General features: G+C 38.4%; 1 protein-coding gene across 3 annotated transcripts in view; it reads right to left on the reverse strand.

Moving 5' to 3' along the window:
• The window catches only part of GALC (galactosylceramidase), a 67,698-nt gene extending 53,771 nt beyond the window's left edge, over positions 1-13,927 (reverse strand). Inside the window, exons 1-5 of one of the 3 annotated variants that reach the window (XM_058162496.1) lie at positions 13,644-13,927; positions 11,982-12,050; positions 7,946-8,009; positions 6,854-6,967; positions 1,892-2,031 (exon numbers count right to left, since the gene is read on the reverse strand). In XM_058162496.1, coding sequence (XP_058018479.1) covers positions 1,892-2,031; positions 6,854-6,967; positions 7,946-8,009; positions 11,982-12,050; positions 13,644-13,775 — 519 coding nt within the window. In that variant the 5' untranslated portion in view covers positions 13,776-13,927. Of the gene's footprint in view, positions 1-1,891; positions 2,032-2,768; positions 2,846-6,853; positions 6,968-7,945; positions 8,010-11,981; positions 12,051-13,643 lie in introns of those variants that run through there. The other 2 variants (XM_058162495.1, XM_058162497.1) reach the window with 2 other exon arrangements.
• Between the last annotated feature and the right edge of the window lie 3,148 nt (positions 13,928-17,075).

Genomic DNA, 17,075 nt, shown 5'->3' on the forward strand with positions numbered 1-17,075 from the left:
CTCAAATCAAGAACTCAAGCTTAAAATAAAAATCAAAACTGTCTATTGCCATAGACACTATGCTGCATTATCTCTGACCTTGCTAAAGTCTTAAAAGCAAGGACACATTGCCTACAAAAATGTCAAATTAAATTCTACATTAAAATCTCTAACAGGTTGTCTAGCTCCAAAGAAAACTCCTCTGAGCGACTATAATCTTGCAATTTTTTTTATCATTTATGATGGGCAAATAATTAGTGGATAGCCTCCCAGGCTATTATATATCCAGAGGCACCTTTCTCTAATTCAAAGACTCGTTTTCAGATATTACACAAAATATAATGAACTAATTTAGATGAGTTTCAAGCTTATGCCATGTATCTATATACTGTATGTATGGATGGATGGATGGATGGATGGATGTTTTTACAGGACTATCGCCACCTATCTCATGCAATTACTCTAGGCTGCTCACAACAATCCATGAAACCTAACTTAAAAACAAAGAATATCCTAATAAAGGAAAATATTTGTAGCTGAGGGTTGACATGAGCGGTCCTTGGTGCTGTCTGAGCTTGCTTGATTTCTTGCAGATATTTCATTACTTAAACTAGGTAATATCATCAGTGATAGTTTGGGTAATAAAACATGTACAAGAAAACAAGCAAGCTCAGAGAGCATCAAAGACCCCTCAAAGAATACCCTTCGCTTCAGGTGCTAGACTAAACATTCTCCCAGCTCAGTCTCACCCTAGCCCAAGCTTAGAGGAAGAGCCAGGTCTTCATGGCCTTTGGGAACAATAAATCAGTGGAATAGCTTGCCTTCAGAAGTTGTCGGGTGCTTTATCACTGGACGTTTTTAAGAAGAGACTGGACAGTCACCTATCTGAAATGGTATAGGGTCTCCTGTTTGAGCAGGGGTTTGGACTAGAAGACCTCCAAGATCCATTCCAGCTATTCTAATTGACTGAAAGCTGAAACGGTAGTGATCCCTTGAATCTAGATGGAAGGCTACTCTAGAGGGCTGGGGTGAAGGAAGGCCTCCAAGGTCCCATTACGTGACAATATTTAAGGGAGGGGATCTTGAATGCACCCATCTTATCTAACCTATTGGGATGGCCAAATATTGTACCATGGTTTTAACAGAAGGACCTGGATTATCTGGCCATCTCCACTTAGAGAAAGTGTATGCTTAAGACACACTTATTTATCTGTGCAGGACTGGATTAGAATTTTATTTTAAATTTAGTTTTTAATGGGGTTTTTATTATTTTAATTATAATTTTAAATCTGGCCTAATGTAATAAGTTTTTTAATAGTGTTTTATCTTGTATTTATTCTTGTGTTTTTATCAGGCTGTAAACCACCCTGAGTCCTTCGGGAGATAGGGCGGTATAGAAATTTGATTAAATAAATAAATAAATAAAATCCAGTCTCTATGTAGACTAATTAAAAAGCCCGGAATTGCTTCAGTTAGTTAGGTAGGCAGAATACAAATTTAATAATAAACAAACAAATAAGCATTTGTGAAATTTTTAGAAAGCTACTTTGAATTACTCAATTGCATTCTACATTCTAAGCATTCAAGAAAGAACATGACTTACTGGCATGCAGATTCTTTTCTGCAATCAGTCCAAAGTAAGCTAAACTATTTTTTACTTATGGATGAAATGCATGTTAGCATAAGTCCAAATTCGCTTTACTAGTTCAATTGCCTTTTAAATTAACTTTTATTTTACCATCTCAATTATGTCTTTTGACCCAATCGCCCACAAATAAATTGCTTAATGCAGAAAGAAGGGGATTTAAAAAAAAAACACTTGGGAAACATACCTACGTTATAAGCCATATGGTATAAGTTGCATTTAATTTTTAACAAAAAACAAAATGTGACGAAAAAGTCCTCTACTAACCCCAATGTAGTCAATGTCCAAATCATGATATTTTTTAGCACCTATAATCCAGGAGATAATATAATATGCGGTGACATCCGGGTACTTATAAGGCCAATTCATACCCCTCCCAATCCATCCTGGAAAAGACCAGGGCAAGCCTGCAAGGGGAAGCATTAAAAACACAAACAAACACAAAGGAAAATTATGCTTAACACATCAATTTCACAGAGCTATTTTTTTTTAATGTCGATAATGTGGGTGAAAAGTACTAAATGGTTATTGTAGAAAGAAATTAATTTGTTCACATGTTCTAGAACCCCTACAATAACCATTAGATTCTACACATTTTTACTTCCTTTTTCTACAATGCTAGTAGAATTACTAATAACAGGATATTATTAGTAATATTAATATGCATTATGCATTATTAATAACAGGATAATTCACTGAAATGGAAAAATGAGTGGTAAAAATAACTGCTAGCAAGAGCTGGATGAAACAATAACCAGAATTAAGAACAAGCTGATAAATAGGAGTGTGTTTTTCTGAAACTACATTTGTTGAAAACTGCCATGTTGTGCTTATGAAAACTGCTTCATAAAAAGGCATGTTATTGTTTTAAACATTGCCCCTGCCTTTATCTTATTTATAAAAGCCCTGAAAACCATTGTTTCTCCCAGGTCATGTGATAATTTGATGGCGGGATTCTTTAGAGAGGTCTTGTTTACATGGGAGCATTTTGATTCTTCTGTATCACTATCACTTTCTGTTAATTGTTGCCTTTTGTCTTTTTTTGTTTCAATATAGTGAACCCTACAGAGTAATTTTTCAATTGAGAAGCCTTATAAATCCTACAAACAAGCAAACAAACATGACATGTGTAATGAGGCCCCACCTACTTTGTGGTTCCTCATTCCTCTCATATGCCCCTTGGCCAATGAGTTGATTAGAAGTCAGGGTAATGAAGATGAGCTAGAAACAGAGAAAGAATGAGAGGGGTCAGGTGGTAGGCAACATAGCTGAAGAATGGGATCAGACACATAGAAGTAATAAGCAAATAATAATAAGAAGTAATAAGCAAAGACTGGTGATGAAAACAGTTGATTTAAGAAAAGAATCAGTGGATTGCATCCATTTGCCAGCAGAACAGGTACTGCTAATAAGTCTTCACAGATCTGCTTGAGAGACAGAAGATCCTTCTGAGTAAATCAGAGGGAAATGCAAGAGGATAGGGAGAAGGATATGAACAGAAAGCACAACAGCAGTAATATAAGTTAATTCAGTTGATGCCAGATGTAATTCAATGTTGAAGTTATTAAAAATATTTTTCTTTGTTAGATGATTCCTTAGTGTGGGTAGACACTTTTAACTTCCTGGATTCCAAGCTGAGTGTATTTAAGACTGGGGTATCTATGTACGTACATTATTTCTTCATTTTTTTAATTTCAGGACTCTTACCCATTTTTATATATTATAGTGTTTTCCAAAAAAACTTATGTTTGTATGGGTTATACAAGGGGTACTTTTTAATGGCCATTTGTTCAGTAGGTGTTCAAAATTACAGCAGTGCTGAATGAATGGTCCTCGAAGTTACATTCATTGCACTGCCTCACAGTCATGTGAGCAAAAATGGGCACCTGGCAGTTCACCCACATTTAGGATCACAGGGTGCCCCTCAACTCCCTCCCTAATTTTCCTCCTCTGGCCTTTCAGCCATTTGTACTCCAGTGCCCCTTCACCAGGCACACCTCATAAGCAGCAGGAGGAAGAAAATGGCAAGGAGCAGCTGGGATGGGAGATGCTGCAGAGGAGCTAGGCGATATGGGGACAGCACAGCAATGGAGGGCAAAGTGGCAAGACAACAGGGGGGGTGGAGTGCAGGGCAGCAAAGGGCAGGACAGCCAAAAGGGCAGAGATGGGGGAAGATGGGCAAGTGTGGGGAGTTGAAGTGCTGTATGAAATTATTTGGGCTGCCAAGCACCCAGATTTTAGTCAAATGGTTCTTAAACAAGGATTAGTACCCCAAATTAGTTTGTTTTCACATACTATCAGCTGTATTAATCATATTTACCTGAAAAGCAGACCATTTTTATTTTTAATACCACTACTTTCAAAATGTAAACTTAAATTAAAAAATAAAATACTTTACAAGATATAACAATAAATGTAATTAAAGGAGTATTGTTACTAACAAAAGCACTTTTTTTCCCAGGCTCCTCCACAATCTTGAAAAAGAGATGGTGCTTTAAGGAAAGTAAATCCTAAAGCAACAATATATTTACTTAAGCTTTCCCAGAAGGCGGAAAAAAGACTTGGTTGCTTTAAAACAACAAGGAACAAAAGCAGTGTGTGATTCATGCAAAATCTCAAGCACTTCTCAATCTGACAATTCTAACAACTACTTCAACATTAGGGTCATCCAACATTAGGGTGCATTGTTAAAAGAGAATTGTTCCCCCTCAAATCATTTGGAAGTAGCAGCATCTTCAGGCAGGGGAGCCTAAGGGAATCAAGCTGATGAAAGGAGGATTGTGAATTCATGATACCAGCCTAACCATGTACATTTCTATGTGCATTATGATGAACACACATGTGGAATTGTGACAGGGTTTGCCACAGTGCTGCTTTCAGTATTCTCATTAATGCAGCAAGACCTTGGAAGCACAATTATCACTGATTCCGGCGCTAATAATTTTTTATTTTATTAATTTTATTTATTATTAATTTTTATGCTGCCCATCTCCCCTTAAAGGGAAGCCTCGTCTGAAAAGCCTAGTACTGTTGCAAAGGAAGCAGTAGATGATATTTTTAATCTAGGATGATAATAAAATAATAAAATGTATTCAAAATTCAATCCACTACAGCACATTTAGGATTTACTCCCAGAAAACAGGCTCAGACTACACTTTTCAATGTTGTAGGATTACTTAATTAACTATCCTTCTAGTATTACTTCTACTTCTACTATTATCCATCAGCAAGTATCTCTTTTTAAAAAGTATAGATTCCTTCAATCTAAGCTTTACGATGACTGGGGAGAGATCTGATCAGAGGCAAATTCCAATTTGATGCAATAGGATTGATTCCCTAGAAAACATATTCTGGTTTACTGCCTTCTCCAATTACTTGTTTTGAGCTAGAAGGGATAAGTGATAAGCCAAGCTTGGCTCTACTGTGTCAGCGGACTGATCCACAATGCCCAAGGAGATATCAGAGGCAGGCTGAAGTATGTAGGCCAAACAGAAGAACCACAACTGAAGCAAGTCCACACAGCATCTTCTTACTTACAGGTAGTCCTTGCTTAACAACCCTGTTTGGGACCAGAATTTCTGCTGCACTCTGGTATCCATGCCAAGAGTGCAGGTGTCTCAGAAACCTTGCAAGATCTCAGGAAGGCTACACGTGACCTTAGAAAGATGATATCACATTGCCAGAAGCCCCTCATCAGCAACAGGAGGAAGGAGACAGCAAAGTTCAGCTGGGGCAACAAGAATGGTGGAGCAAAGGCAGTGAAGCAAATGCTGCAGGGCGGCAGGGGCAATGATTGCAAGGCGGCAAGAGTGGTGGAGCACAGGGAGATCAAAAGAAAGAGGGGAAGAAAGATGGAGTGCATCTCATGATCATAAATGCAGGTGGGAGGCCAAGTGCCTGAATGTTGACCACATGACCAAGAGGGCACTGCAATGGCCATAACTTAAAGGCTAGACATAAGTATCATTTATTCAGTTTCATTGTTCTGAATATGTTAAGAATATGCTTAATCTCCTTAAGCAAGGACTTCCTGTATTATATACATACATACATACATACATACATACATACATACATACATAAACATATATACATACACAAAGCAACACAAAGCTAGACTTTTTTGCTAACGTCCAGAAGCCACTAAACACATGCAGTCCGTCTTCTATGTATGTCAAGAAATGCTGTGTAGGGCAGGGGTCAGCAACCCGTTGCTCTGCAGCCACATGTGGCTCTTTCATCCCTCTGCTGAGGCTCCCTGTCGCCGGTCAGTTCCACAACTGGAATGGCTTTCAATTAGGACTCGTAGAGGAAAAAATGACACCTCGCCAAGAGGAGACTCTGTGGTGGGGGAACGGACTTCCAGTTGGCTCCAGAATTGAACAGGGGCTTCTGGTTAGGACCTTTGTGGCTCTTTGAGTGTTTAAGATTGCCGACTCCTGGTGTAGGGTATGCAATCTAGTCACCAGATTCTCCAACAAATCACAGGGTTTGGGAATGAATTCCAACATGGGTATCTGTACTGTAATATGGCTTTCAGAAGAATAGCAAAGTTCAACTTCTAGAGAACACTTTTATTTCAGAATGTGGTATAGGTTGCTACTGCCATAGTCACACATTACTTTGAATCAGCTTAATGGCCAAGAGTACAAGACCGAGGCTCATGGCTACTTCTCTGTTCCAAATAATGTCCCTAAGTTCCCTGAGGGGATAAAGCAATATACAGGGTTTATTTCCCAACTAGGAACAGGAAATAGAAGAGGCTAAGTTCTGGAACATGAGGTGATTGCTGCAAGCATGTGATGAAAGCCTCAAAGTTTTTATTATCTGGCTGTACACCGCCCTGAGTCCTTCGGGAGAAGGGCGGTATAAAAATCTAATAAAATAATAAAATAATAAAATAATAATAAATAAAACCCTTTGCCAGCCAAGATGCAAAGACAGCAACTAGGAATTTGTCTTAATCTGAAATCCAGGTGAGTACAAAATAAAATTATTCATAACATAAACTGGATATTTTATTTTATAATATAAAATTATATAAAATTATATTTTATAAAATTATATTTTATTTATAAAATTATTCATATTTATAAAATTATTCATAACATAAACTGGATATTTCACTTGGAGTTAAGAGATTATAATTAAAAATGAATCACCAAGCTGTTTTCAAATTATACTATCAAGATACCAAAATATCATATTTCAAAGGCCTGCAGTTCTTACCAATCAATTTAATGAAAGGATTTCTCTTTTTAGCTTCTTTCATCAGCCACCATTCATAGCCTCGGAAATAATTTTCATCATTTTCATAATGCATGTGGGAGGGTTCAGTGCCATCTAGGAATGAAAGATAAAAATCATCTTTGTATTTCATTAAATGCAAGATCTTCAACTATTTTTACTCCAGTGTATTTCCCAAAAACATCTGAAAGTACACCTGTGTAATGAAACTGAATATGAAACCATTATTCTATTTTAGCCCACAAGATAATGTCAAGGGCAGAAGCATTAATACAGGTAACTGTCTACATCACATTCATCTTTATAATCTTCATTTTAAAAACATAATTGTATGACTAGCTAGTAATAACAGATTACAAAGCTTTTGCTCAGTAGAAAACTATAATGTGCCAAGAACAGTCACTCCTATATTTTAGATATAAGTTTCAAAATAGAACTTTAAAAATGGAACAACTGTAAGTACGATACCAAATTTCAGACTGGATTTAGAGTTTTCTTCAGTAAACAATCACTATGGGCAGCTGTATACCCTGACTGGCAACCATCCAGATTCTTAAGTAATTCTTCAATTATCTACATTTGCAGATACTAAGTCTTTTTAATAAGATTGCTTTACCACAGGCTAAATTTGTTTTTCCCTTTATAAGTGCCTGAAATAAACTTGCTACATAAGGAGCAACCTCACAATTCTAACAATTGGCACCAGATTTACTTGCTGATTTCTTAAACAGAGAAAGTGGTGCTATTTTGTTCAATTAGTGAAGTTAATACAATCATATGGAGGAAAGTAGAGAAAATGCATGTTATATCATGCAAAACGTAAGTGAGCCGGTGTTGCAAGTATCACTTAGAATTAAGGACCTATCAATACATTATCCAATATTAACCTAGCACATATTGGGATATTACAGGATTTCCTATGCACGCCTTCTAGAATATATGCAAGAAAGGAATGCAGGAATGGGTTATAAAGAAATCATTCATTTGCAGAACAACAAATATCAGCACTATTATCCCAAGGGATCCCATTCACTGATGCTACAAACCTTTCCTGCAAAACCCAAATTTAAATACCTGTAGTCTGTGCATCACCACCAATCTCTACTTTGAGGAGCTGTAAGGAGGCACCAAAATTTGGCTTGAAACAAGAGAATGAGAAAGAAGTGTTAATGTTTCTATTTGGTTAACAACAGTCCACTGTTATCACACCCATTTTAATAGGTTTTCTCCTAATTAACATGAACTCCTCATGATTCTAAAAAGAATAATTACACTATTTCCTCCCTCCCCACATTTTATGAAAGTGATAACACTCTACATTGTGATAACACTCTACTCTACTCTGCCTTCCTTCCTTCCTTCCTTCTTTCCTTCCTTCCTTCTTTTTCAACTTTCTTAAAATGTTCCATTCATTCCTCAAAACATTCTATTGTTTCAGATGGTTCAGACAAGCATATCAACCCACTAAGTAGGATTCACACATCATAGTGAATGAATTCACGTGGAATGCTAAGATCCAACTATGATTTACAAATCCCAATACCCAACTCCATATTTCAACTGCAAAACTCCAGAAGACTCTTACATGGAGGCAAAGAGTTAGCATTCATAATTTTGCTGTCTTCTAGGATATTGCCTGAATTTCTGCAGCTCAAAAATGGTATGTCAAGATACTATGGTTCAGAACAGTGATGGTGAACCAAGACATATATGTCAAAGATGACACGCCACAGTATTTTGATGGGCACATGAGCATTTACCAGCATCCAACATCAACTGTTCTCAAAAGCACGCCCCATCTTTTTGTGAAAGTTGGAGATTGCAGAGATCACACAAGAATGGGTGTGCTCTCCTGTGTTCTCTAGAAGTTGTGCAAGAGGGCCATACTCTTCCCTCACCTGCAGATCCTCCACTTTTTGAGTGACTGACAGCAGTGGCACAGGACTGAAGACAAAGACTGTGTATCTACTTCAGTTCTAGCATTGACACTGTTGCTGAATGCCACTGTTGTGGCTTAGATGGGAGGAAAATAGAGAAATGTTTATCTTTTATTCGTGTGTGTGTGTGTGTGTGTGTGTGTGTGTGTGTGTGTGTGTGTGTGTGTAACATGCCTGCAAAGTCGAGTTAGGTATTTTCCAAAATGTTGATATACCAAGTCAAAAGGTTTGCTATCACTTGTTTAAGTACAATGCAAATCCAATCTCTGCTTCTGTTCACATTTTCTTTCTGGATTACTTCAGAAAGTTCAACAGACTATGTTTGATTTTTCCACAGGTAGTCCCTGCTTAATGACAGTCAAGTCATTGGGACTGGAATTCTGATTGCTAACCAATATGGTTGTAATGCACAACATAATGTGACCATGTCACTTAGCAACCATGGTCCCTGATGTCATTAGGTAAGAATTGTGGGTCATTAAGCCCACGAGATGGCAGGCAGGTAAGTAGCTACTGCTGAGTAGGGGAAGGTACATTTTATTTTATTTCATTTATTTATTTATTTAGCTAATTTAAGTAGCCACCCATCTCACAAAAGTGACTCTGGGTGGCACATAGCAATGAGATGAAACAACAATATAACAATTTTACATTAATATCATAAAAAAGGTACACAACCATAGATGATGAGAGGAATGAAACTGGCAACCACAGCAAAAGAGCCTCTTAGCAAGTCTCCAGTACCTTCTGGGAGCTGCAGGCATTATAACATAACTAGGTCTTGAGGACCTTTCAGAATAACAAAAGGGATGGAGCTAAACTAGTTTCCAAAGGAAGGATGTTCCATAAAACAGGCGCCACAGCAGAGATGGATGTTTCCTGGACCTGACAAACATAGCCAATGCAATCCACAACATGCCCTCTCTACCAAATCCAATGGGGCGGATTGAGAAGAGACAGTACTGAATCATGTAGGACCCCATGGGGCCAAGGGCAGGACCTCTCCTCTCCAATCATCATCAACTGGAATCAAACTGGAAGGAAGGAGTAAAATTACATAGGTGCCCACAGCACCATATGAGTAATCTGGGGCCTGGGGATGGTTGCTGCTGAGCGGCGAAAATTTTTCTCAAGCAACTTGAGAACTTATCTTCTCTAATCTTCCCCATTAACTTTACATGTAGGAAGCCAGCAAGAAAGGTTGCAAATGGTGTTCACTTGACTGAGGGCCATGGTAACTGTCATAACTGTGAGTCAGTTGCCAAGTGCCCAGACAGTAATCACATGACCACAGGGGTGATATGTTGGCTTCAAAGACCAGTCGTATCACTTGTTCAGCACCACTGCAACTTCAAACAGTCGCTGAACTGTGGTTGGTAAGCGAGGACTATCATCCAATACTATTGAGAAAAACAACCAGTAGCCCTAAAGGAACTTCCAAGAAAAAAGCCAGTCAATACACATAAGGGGGACAAACCAGGAAACTGACATCGAATTATGTACTTGCATTGTTTAATGTGATGATAAAAGGATGTAAATTTGCATAATTTCTGAGATTGTTACAGGATTATAGGGGTGTAATAGACATTACTGGCTATGCACCAGATGTATCCTTCAGATAACCAATCTTATATCATTTGGGAGTTCACTGACAAGCAACACCTGACATTAAAGAAATTCTGAAAATATTTTATAAAATTTCTTGGAAGAAAACTAGTTCTGCCTTCTCCGGTCGTTAGTATTTTTTTTTTCTCAAGTGCTTCCAAAAATATATCTCATTGCTCAACTAGATTGTATACCCACCATATTATTTTCATTTAAGGCAAGTTGTGATATGTGAAGTATAGAAGAGGAATACCTTTGTAAGGGAAAGAAATTAAAGAGAAAGGAAAGGGAAGGAAAATCCACATTCTCTGTAATTTTATAATTTTACCAAGCATCTTCATACTTTCCATTAGTAATCCTTTTCATTTTGTTCCAAACAGCTTCCACATCCTCTTTATATCTAGTTTCACTTTTTTTCTATTGGGCAATTAATTTAACTACTAATAGCTTTGGAACTGGGTATATCTGGTTTAATGAAAAGAAATGCTAGTGGGTGACATGATAGCAGTGTTCCAATATCTCAGGGGCTGCCACAAAGAAGAGGGAGTCAAGCTATTCTCCCAAGCAGCTGAGGGCAGGACAAAAAGCAATGGGTGGAAACTAATCAAGGAGCGAAGCAACCTAGAACTAAGGAGACATTTCCTGACAGTGAGAACAATTAATCAGTGGAACAACTTGCCTCCAGAAGTTGTGTATGCTCCAACACCAGAAGTTTTAAAGAAGAGATTGGACAACCATTTGTCTGAAATGGTATAGGGTTTTCTGCCTGAGCAGGGGGTTGGACTGGAAGACCTCCAAGGTCTCTTCCAACTGTTATTCTATTCTGTTCTAGCTTTTTGATAAGGTACTTGCATTTTCTCTTCCTTTGGTCATTCAATTTTCATTCTAATGTCCTTTACTTCCAATTCCTTCAATGTCCATTTGCTCCCATTATCACCTCTTGATATAGCAAAAAGTGCTGTCCCATTTAGAACATCTCGAGTCTTGAATGTCTCACTAATTGTCTCAAACTTTCATCCCAATCATGCTTTTAGATTTATATTCATTCTTTTTGTACATGTATATATGAAGAGATGAGCTTGAAGTATTTGCTAGGTCTCTAAATCATTCTGGTGGTTAAGGTTCTGGACTACAAGACTAACTCAATGGAATTTCCCTTCTCTCTCTCTCTCTCTCTCTCTCTCCCTCCCTCTTTCTCTCTCCCCCTCCCTCCCTCCCTCCCTCTCTCTCTCTCCACACACATAAACTGTATATGCATGTGTGTATACTCACACACATACATTCTACCATAAATACAACTTACATCATTACACTAGTTCCAAAAGCCATAATAACAGAGTGAATAAGTAGCAGAAAGGTAGCTGCAATTATATTTCATATATCAATCAAGAAAAGAAATGAATACCATAGTAAAATACTGAATGCACAGGAAAGAACCTTAATAAAACACATGAAACTATTTTTGATATTTCCACCACTCTCGTTTGCATCACAGCCTTTTTTGTTAATACGTTTAAGGAAAACAATTAAAGTTCTACCTTAAGTCAATACAATAAGGCAATAATTACCTTAAAAAGATAATCTAAAATCTGAGATCGATAAGGCTCTGGGTAATTCACTAAAAGGCGCGAGGTAGCCTAGAAAAAAATTAGGAAGAAAAATGTTTGGAATTAATACTTACACATAATGGTACTACTGATCAGAAATATCAATAATCATTTTTCATGCCCATTTTCCCATGGTTCTTCCATTATTTCTATTATCTTCATAGAATCTTCTCCTAACCTCTACATATGTCCTCTGCAAATACTGAATTTAAAAGATAGCAACAGCTAGCCAACCATGGCTGATCTCAAAATACTACATAGGATCAAATGTGGTGATCAACAGAAAATCCCAGATCTGTAAATTTGACAGGGAATTCAGAAAAAAAAAATAGCCAAAAAAGATAGTAAAGAATTTCTTCCAATTTCTTGTCAAAGAAAACCAAAAGGATTTGTCCAAGAAATAAGAAATAATTAGAAATAAGATTTTAACTTGAGTGTGCCTTTATTTTACCTAATAAAATCTTACTTTTACCCCAGTTCTTATCAGTTTCCATTATCTACCTATACTTTACTGTCACAATGAAATATATTTGTGTGTGTCCATTCTTGACATTGATCATTTCTTTCTCCTGCCTCCAAATTCTTACCTGAAAACACCTTTCTTCTCTATCTACTTATTTTAGAAAACCAGTGTACAAAGCTTTATCCACTGAAATCCAAATGGCAAAAATTCAAGTCAAGCTTCTAAAAAAAAAAAAAAGACATTTGCTTGCCCATTTCCCTCTTTCCTCTGCCCCCACTGAACAAAGCTGGAGATTATATTTTACTTTTAAGCACATTGTGCAACACACTTGACCAATTATGTCTGTTTCTTTATATCCCCTACCTGATGCAATGGCTTCTCAACTTGGGATAACAAAATTTGCCTGTTAGGTTTGGTTTACGCCAAATACCTGACCTTCGCCGCGAATTGAAAACACATTTATTCTTTCACGTGGGGCTGGCTTAAGTTTTTCTTAAACTGCTTAAATTTTTAAATTCTATTTATGTTTTAAATTGGGTTTTTAGATTTTAAATATTTTAATGTTTCGGCCAATTGTATAATAAGTTTCTTAATTCAGTTTTTAATTGTACATTGTTTATGTTTTATCCTGGCTGTACACCGCCCTGAGTCCTTCGGGAGAAGGGCGGTCTAGAAATCCAATAAATAATAATAATAATAATATAAGTTCTTTAAGGAAACCCTGTTCATCCTCACTGGGAAAAAAATACAAAAAATGTCATGCAAGTTACAGTTCCCTGGAAGCTGCCATACTTCTTATTATTTATATACAGTATTATATGCATCAAACATATTAACAATAAATCGAGTTAATATGTGCATACAATATACGAATTAAAATTAAGTAACAACCATGCTCAGATCCCCTTAGAGGCATTTGCTGTAAAAAGAATCTGATCAAACTTGACAGCTCAGGTCTTTTTTTTTTGGTCGCTACAGTACTTCATCCCCAAGGTAAGCCGAGGACACGGGACTTCAGCGATGCTCCACTAGGAAGCGACCCGAGCTTCGGGTTCTCAGATGCGCAGGTTTTTTTGTTTTTTTTCTGGAACGATTTCCGTCGGGATGTGAAAAGCCTCTCCGACCCGCTCCCAGCCCGCTCGGGGTCTCCGTTCACCCACCCCGCCGCCGCTAACGGCTCCGATGCCGTCGAATTGCCGCCCCAGACCGACGGCATCATCCAGCCAGTAATCGTCGCTCCACCAAGCAGCCGCTCTGCAGCCCAGCAGCCACAGCAAACACCAAATCCTCATCCTTGGCAGGTCGAAGGAACCGCCGCGCTCAGGAAGACCAGGGACGGCAAACCAACAGCATCCCCGCTCTCGGAGGAAATCCGCGGGAGGCGGCTGCAGCCTCGCTCCTTGTCTCAAGCACGGTCATGTGACACGCGGTCACCTGACCAGGCGGGCAAAGTGGCGGCGCGGAAAGAAAAGGGAACCAAGTCTTTGAGGGGCGGGGCGGCTCTGTTTCGGCCGCCCTCACCCCACCCCACCCCACGCCTTGGCGATGACGTAACCTCGAGGTCACGTGCGCGGACTGTCAAACCTGGATTAATTAAGGATTGCGTATCATGCAGATCGGGGGCCCTTGCGATTTTTAACTATTTGCATACCGTCGGCACTGTAACGCCCCTGAGGAGTTGAAAGATTCATGTGCCTTGCGGTGATTTTAACCGGAAATGAGAATCATGTTCCTTGTAATAAAGTGGGGAAAACATGCAGAGCGTGGCTTCCGGAGTTGGTTACACCCCACTGGAGGATTTTATTTCCTTGGGTGGAACGACGTAGAGTGGGGAGTCGGTCCTGTGTTCTTCCCTCCACACTTTGGACAAGGGGTCTCCAACCTTGGCATCTTTAAGACTTGTGGACTTCAACTCCCAGAGTTCCTCAGCCAGCTATGCTATAGCTTTGCTGGCTGAGGAACTCTGGGAGTTGAAGTCCACAAGTCTTAAAGTTGCCAAGGCTGGAGAGCCCTGCTTTGGACAACTCCTTGCCCTCTTTCTCTCCCTCTTCCTCCCCCCTTCCTTCCCTCTCTCCACCAAATGTGGTCCTATTTCATGCCGTTTGGGGAGGGTTTTGCTGCTGATGGACAGTCTTCAGCCCTGTGTTTTCCCCCCACATTTGTACTAAAACAAGTGCACAAAAATGTCGTATTTTTCAGATGGGAAACAGTATGAAACTTGGAGGCTCCAGTGACGTCACCCTCCTGCTGGGTGCTCTAATAGAGCACTCCGTGTTAGAAGATTGTAAAAGTCAGTGAAACAGAAAATAAATCACTGTTCACTGAGCTTAGCATAATCTCTGGGTGAAAGAGGTTATCAGAATTGTGGAAGAGTGGCAGGTCTGACAGGGGGTTTGCTCTCAAGAGCGAATTTTCCTGGATTTATGACCCCACCGAATTCCACTCCTTCCAACTTCAGCACGCCCCTGTTTTTATCAGGGAAAAGGAGAGGAATGTCGCTTCTGCTCTAGAGGACTTATTAAATTGATTGATATTCCAAGCAGACGGGAATTTCACAAGCGTTCAATCTTTGATGCAGAATCAGCACGGCAAGTACCGACTCCCTTTTTGAAATTTGAAACCTTTCTTTGTCTTTGATTAATTGACTTTTAAAATGGCGTCTAAAAGTGAAAGTAAAAATTTTTTAGTACGATGAAGCAGCGTTACTTGTGGATTGTTACAAACGGAGTTTTTATACTGAAAGGAGGGAAGGAGAGTTATTAAGTTTGAATTCCTGATTCTTTTGAAGACAGAATGGCAGCTAAACCTTTAAAGCCTTCTGGAAGAAGGGATCTGAACCAAGTCTTGAGGAAATATTGAAAGAACAATTAAAACTTTCTGAAGATAGGCAAAAAGAGATGATGGAGAATTTTAATGCAAAAATAAGAGAAGATATTCTTATGGCAGTTCAAGGACTGAGTAAAAAAATTGAAGGATTGGAAGTGGAAATGCAACAGATCTCTCAGTCAAATAAGCATTTAGAAGACGAAATGAAAGGTGTTCAGAAAAAAGTGGATCAAAATGAAGATCAGGTTGTGATATTACAATATAAACTTATGGAAGGAGCTCTTAGAATTCGTGGTATGCGAGAAGAGCGTGGAAGACTTAAGAAAAATTATATCAGAAGCATTGGCTGAATTTATTGAAGTGGACCCCAAGAGGTAGCTTACCAAATTGATAAAATATATAGAGTTAATTCTTGGATTGCAAGACAGAGAAAGCTTCCTCGGGACATTGTGGTTTATTTTGTGAAAAGGACTATGAGAAATCAAATTCTGCAAGTTTCATATCAGACAACTTTAAAAATTGGAGAACAGGAGTTGAAGGTGTTGAAAGAGATTCCTTCAAAGATGTTAAGAGACAGGAAGGAATTTGCTTTTTTTACACAAGAACTTAAAAAACATCAGATTCAATTCAGATGGGAGGTGCCAGTTGGACTGACACTATTCTATCAAGGAAGGAGATATAGAATTGACACTGTTTTAAAGGCAAAGGATTTTCTTTCTACAGTTTTGAAAGTCGAAATAGAAGTGATAGAAAACTTCAAGAGACTCAAGAAGGCGTGGTGACCCAAGAGCCTTTATTGCTGCCAGTATTAGAGGAACCACAAGAGCAAAGGGTGACAAGAGGAGCCCTTAAGCATAAAGAAGAGCAACAGTCTCAAAGTAAAAGTCAGGATCCCATTATGGAAGCTGTGGGAGGAGCTAGACGGAAGATACCGGAGGAGGAGCTTCGTTGTCTGCTTCAAAGCTTCAGGAGGCCAGTAATGGCAAATAGAATCTTGTCATGGAATGTTAATGGCTTGAATTCAGCTCAGAAAAGAAGGAAAATATTTCACTACTTGAAACAATTTAAAAATGATGTGATTTGTTTGCAAGAGACACATATAAAATTATCAGACCAAAAATATTTAATTAATTCAAAATTGGGTAACCATTTTGTTGCATCAGCTTTGGAAAAGAAGCATGGAATTGTTGTATATATCAGGAAGGATATACCAGCTAAGCTAATTGAGGCAGATATTCAAGGAAGATTTATTGCTATTGAACTGGTGATAGATGCAAAAAGACTTTGTTGATAGGTATTTATGCACCTAATCAGCAACAAGAAAAGTTTTACAAAATGTTACATGAGAGGTTGACCCTCTGGGATTATAGTTCGTTTATTTTATTAGGAGACTGGAATGGAGTAATTGATACAAGAAGGATAAGAGAACCTCCTCCAAGAAGATACCTATACATGCAAAATTACCAAAATCTTTTTGAAATGATGGAAGACTTTGAGTTTAGAGATATATGGAGGTTACGGAATCCAGATGAGAGAGATTTTACTTTTTTCTGATAGGCATCAATCTTTTTCACGCATTGATTTTATTTTAATTTCTAATGACTTGCTTTCTAGGGTGAAGAAAACGAAGATATTTCCGAGGTGTTTAACTGACCATAGCCCAGTATGGATGGAATTATTACAAGGGAAAAAAGGTGGTAGAACATGGAGGTTGAATGAAAATCTGTTTAGATATGAGGATAATGTAACTTATTGTAAGAAACAGT

This window comes from Ahaetulla prasina, chromosome 1 (assembly GCF_028640845.1).
Source record: "Ahaetulla prasina isolate Xishuangbanna chromosome 1, ASM2864084v1, whole genome shotgun sequence".
Lineage (NCBI taxonomy): Eukaryota > Metazoa > Chordata > Lepidosauria > Squamata > Colubridae > Ahaetulla > Ahaetulla prasina.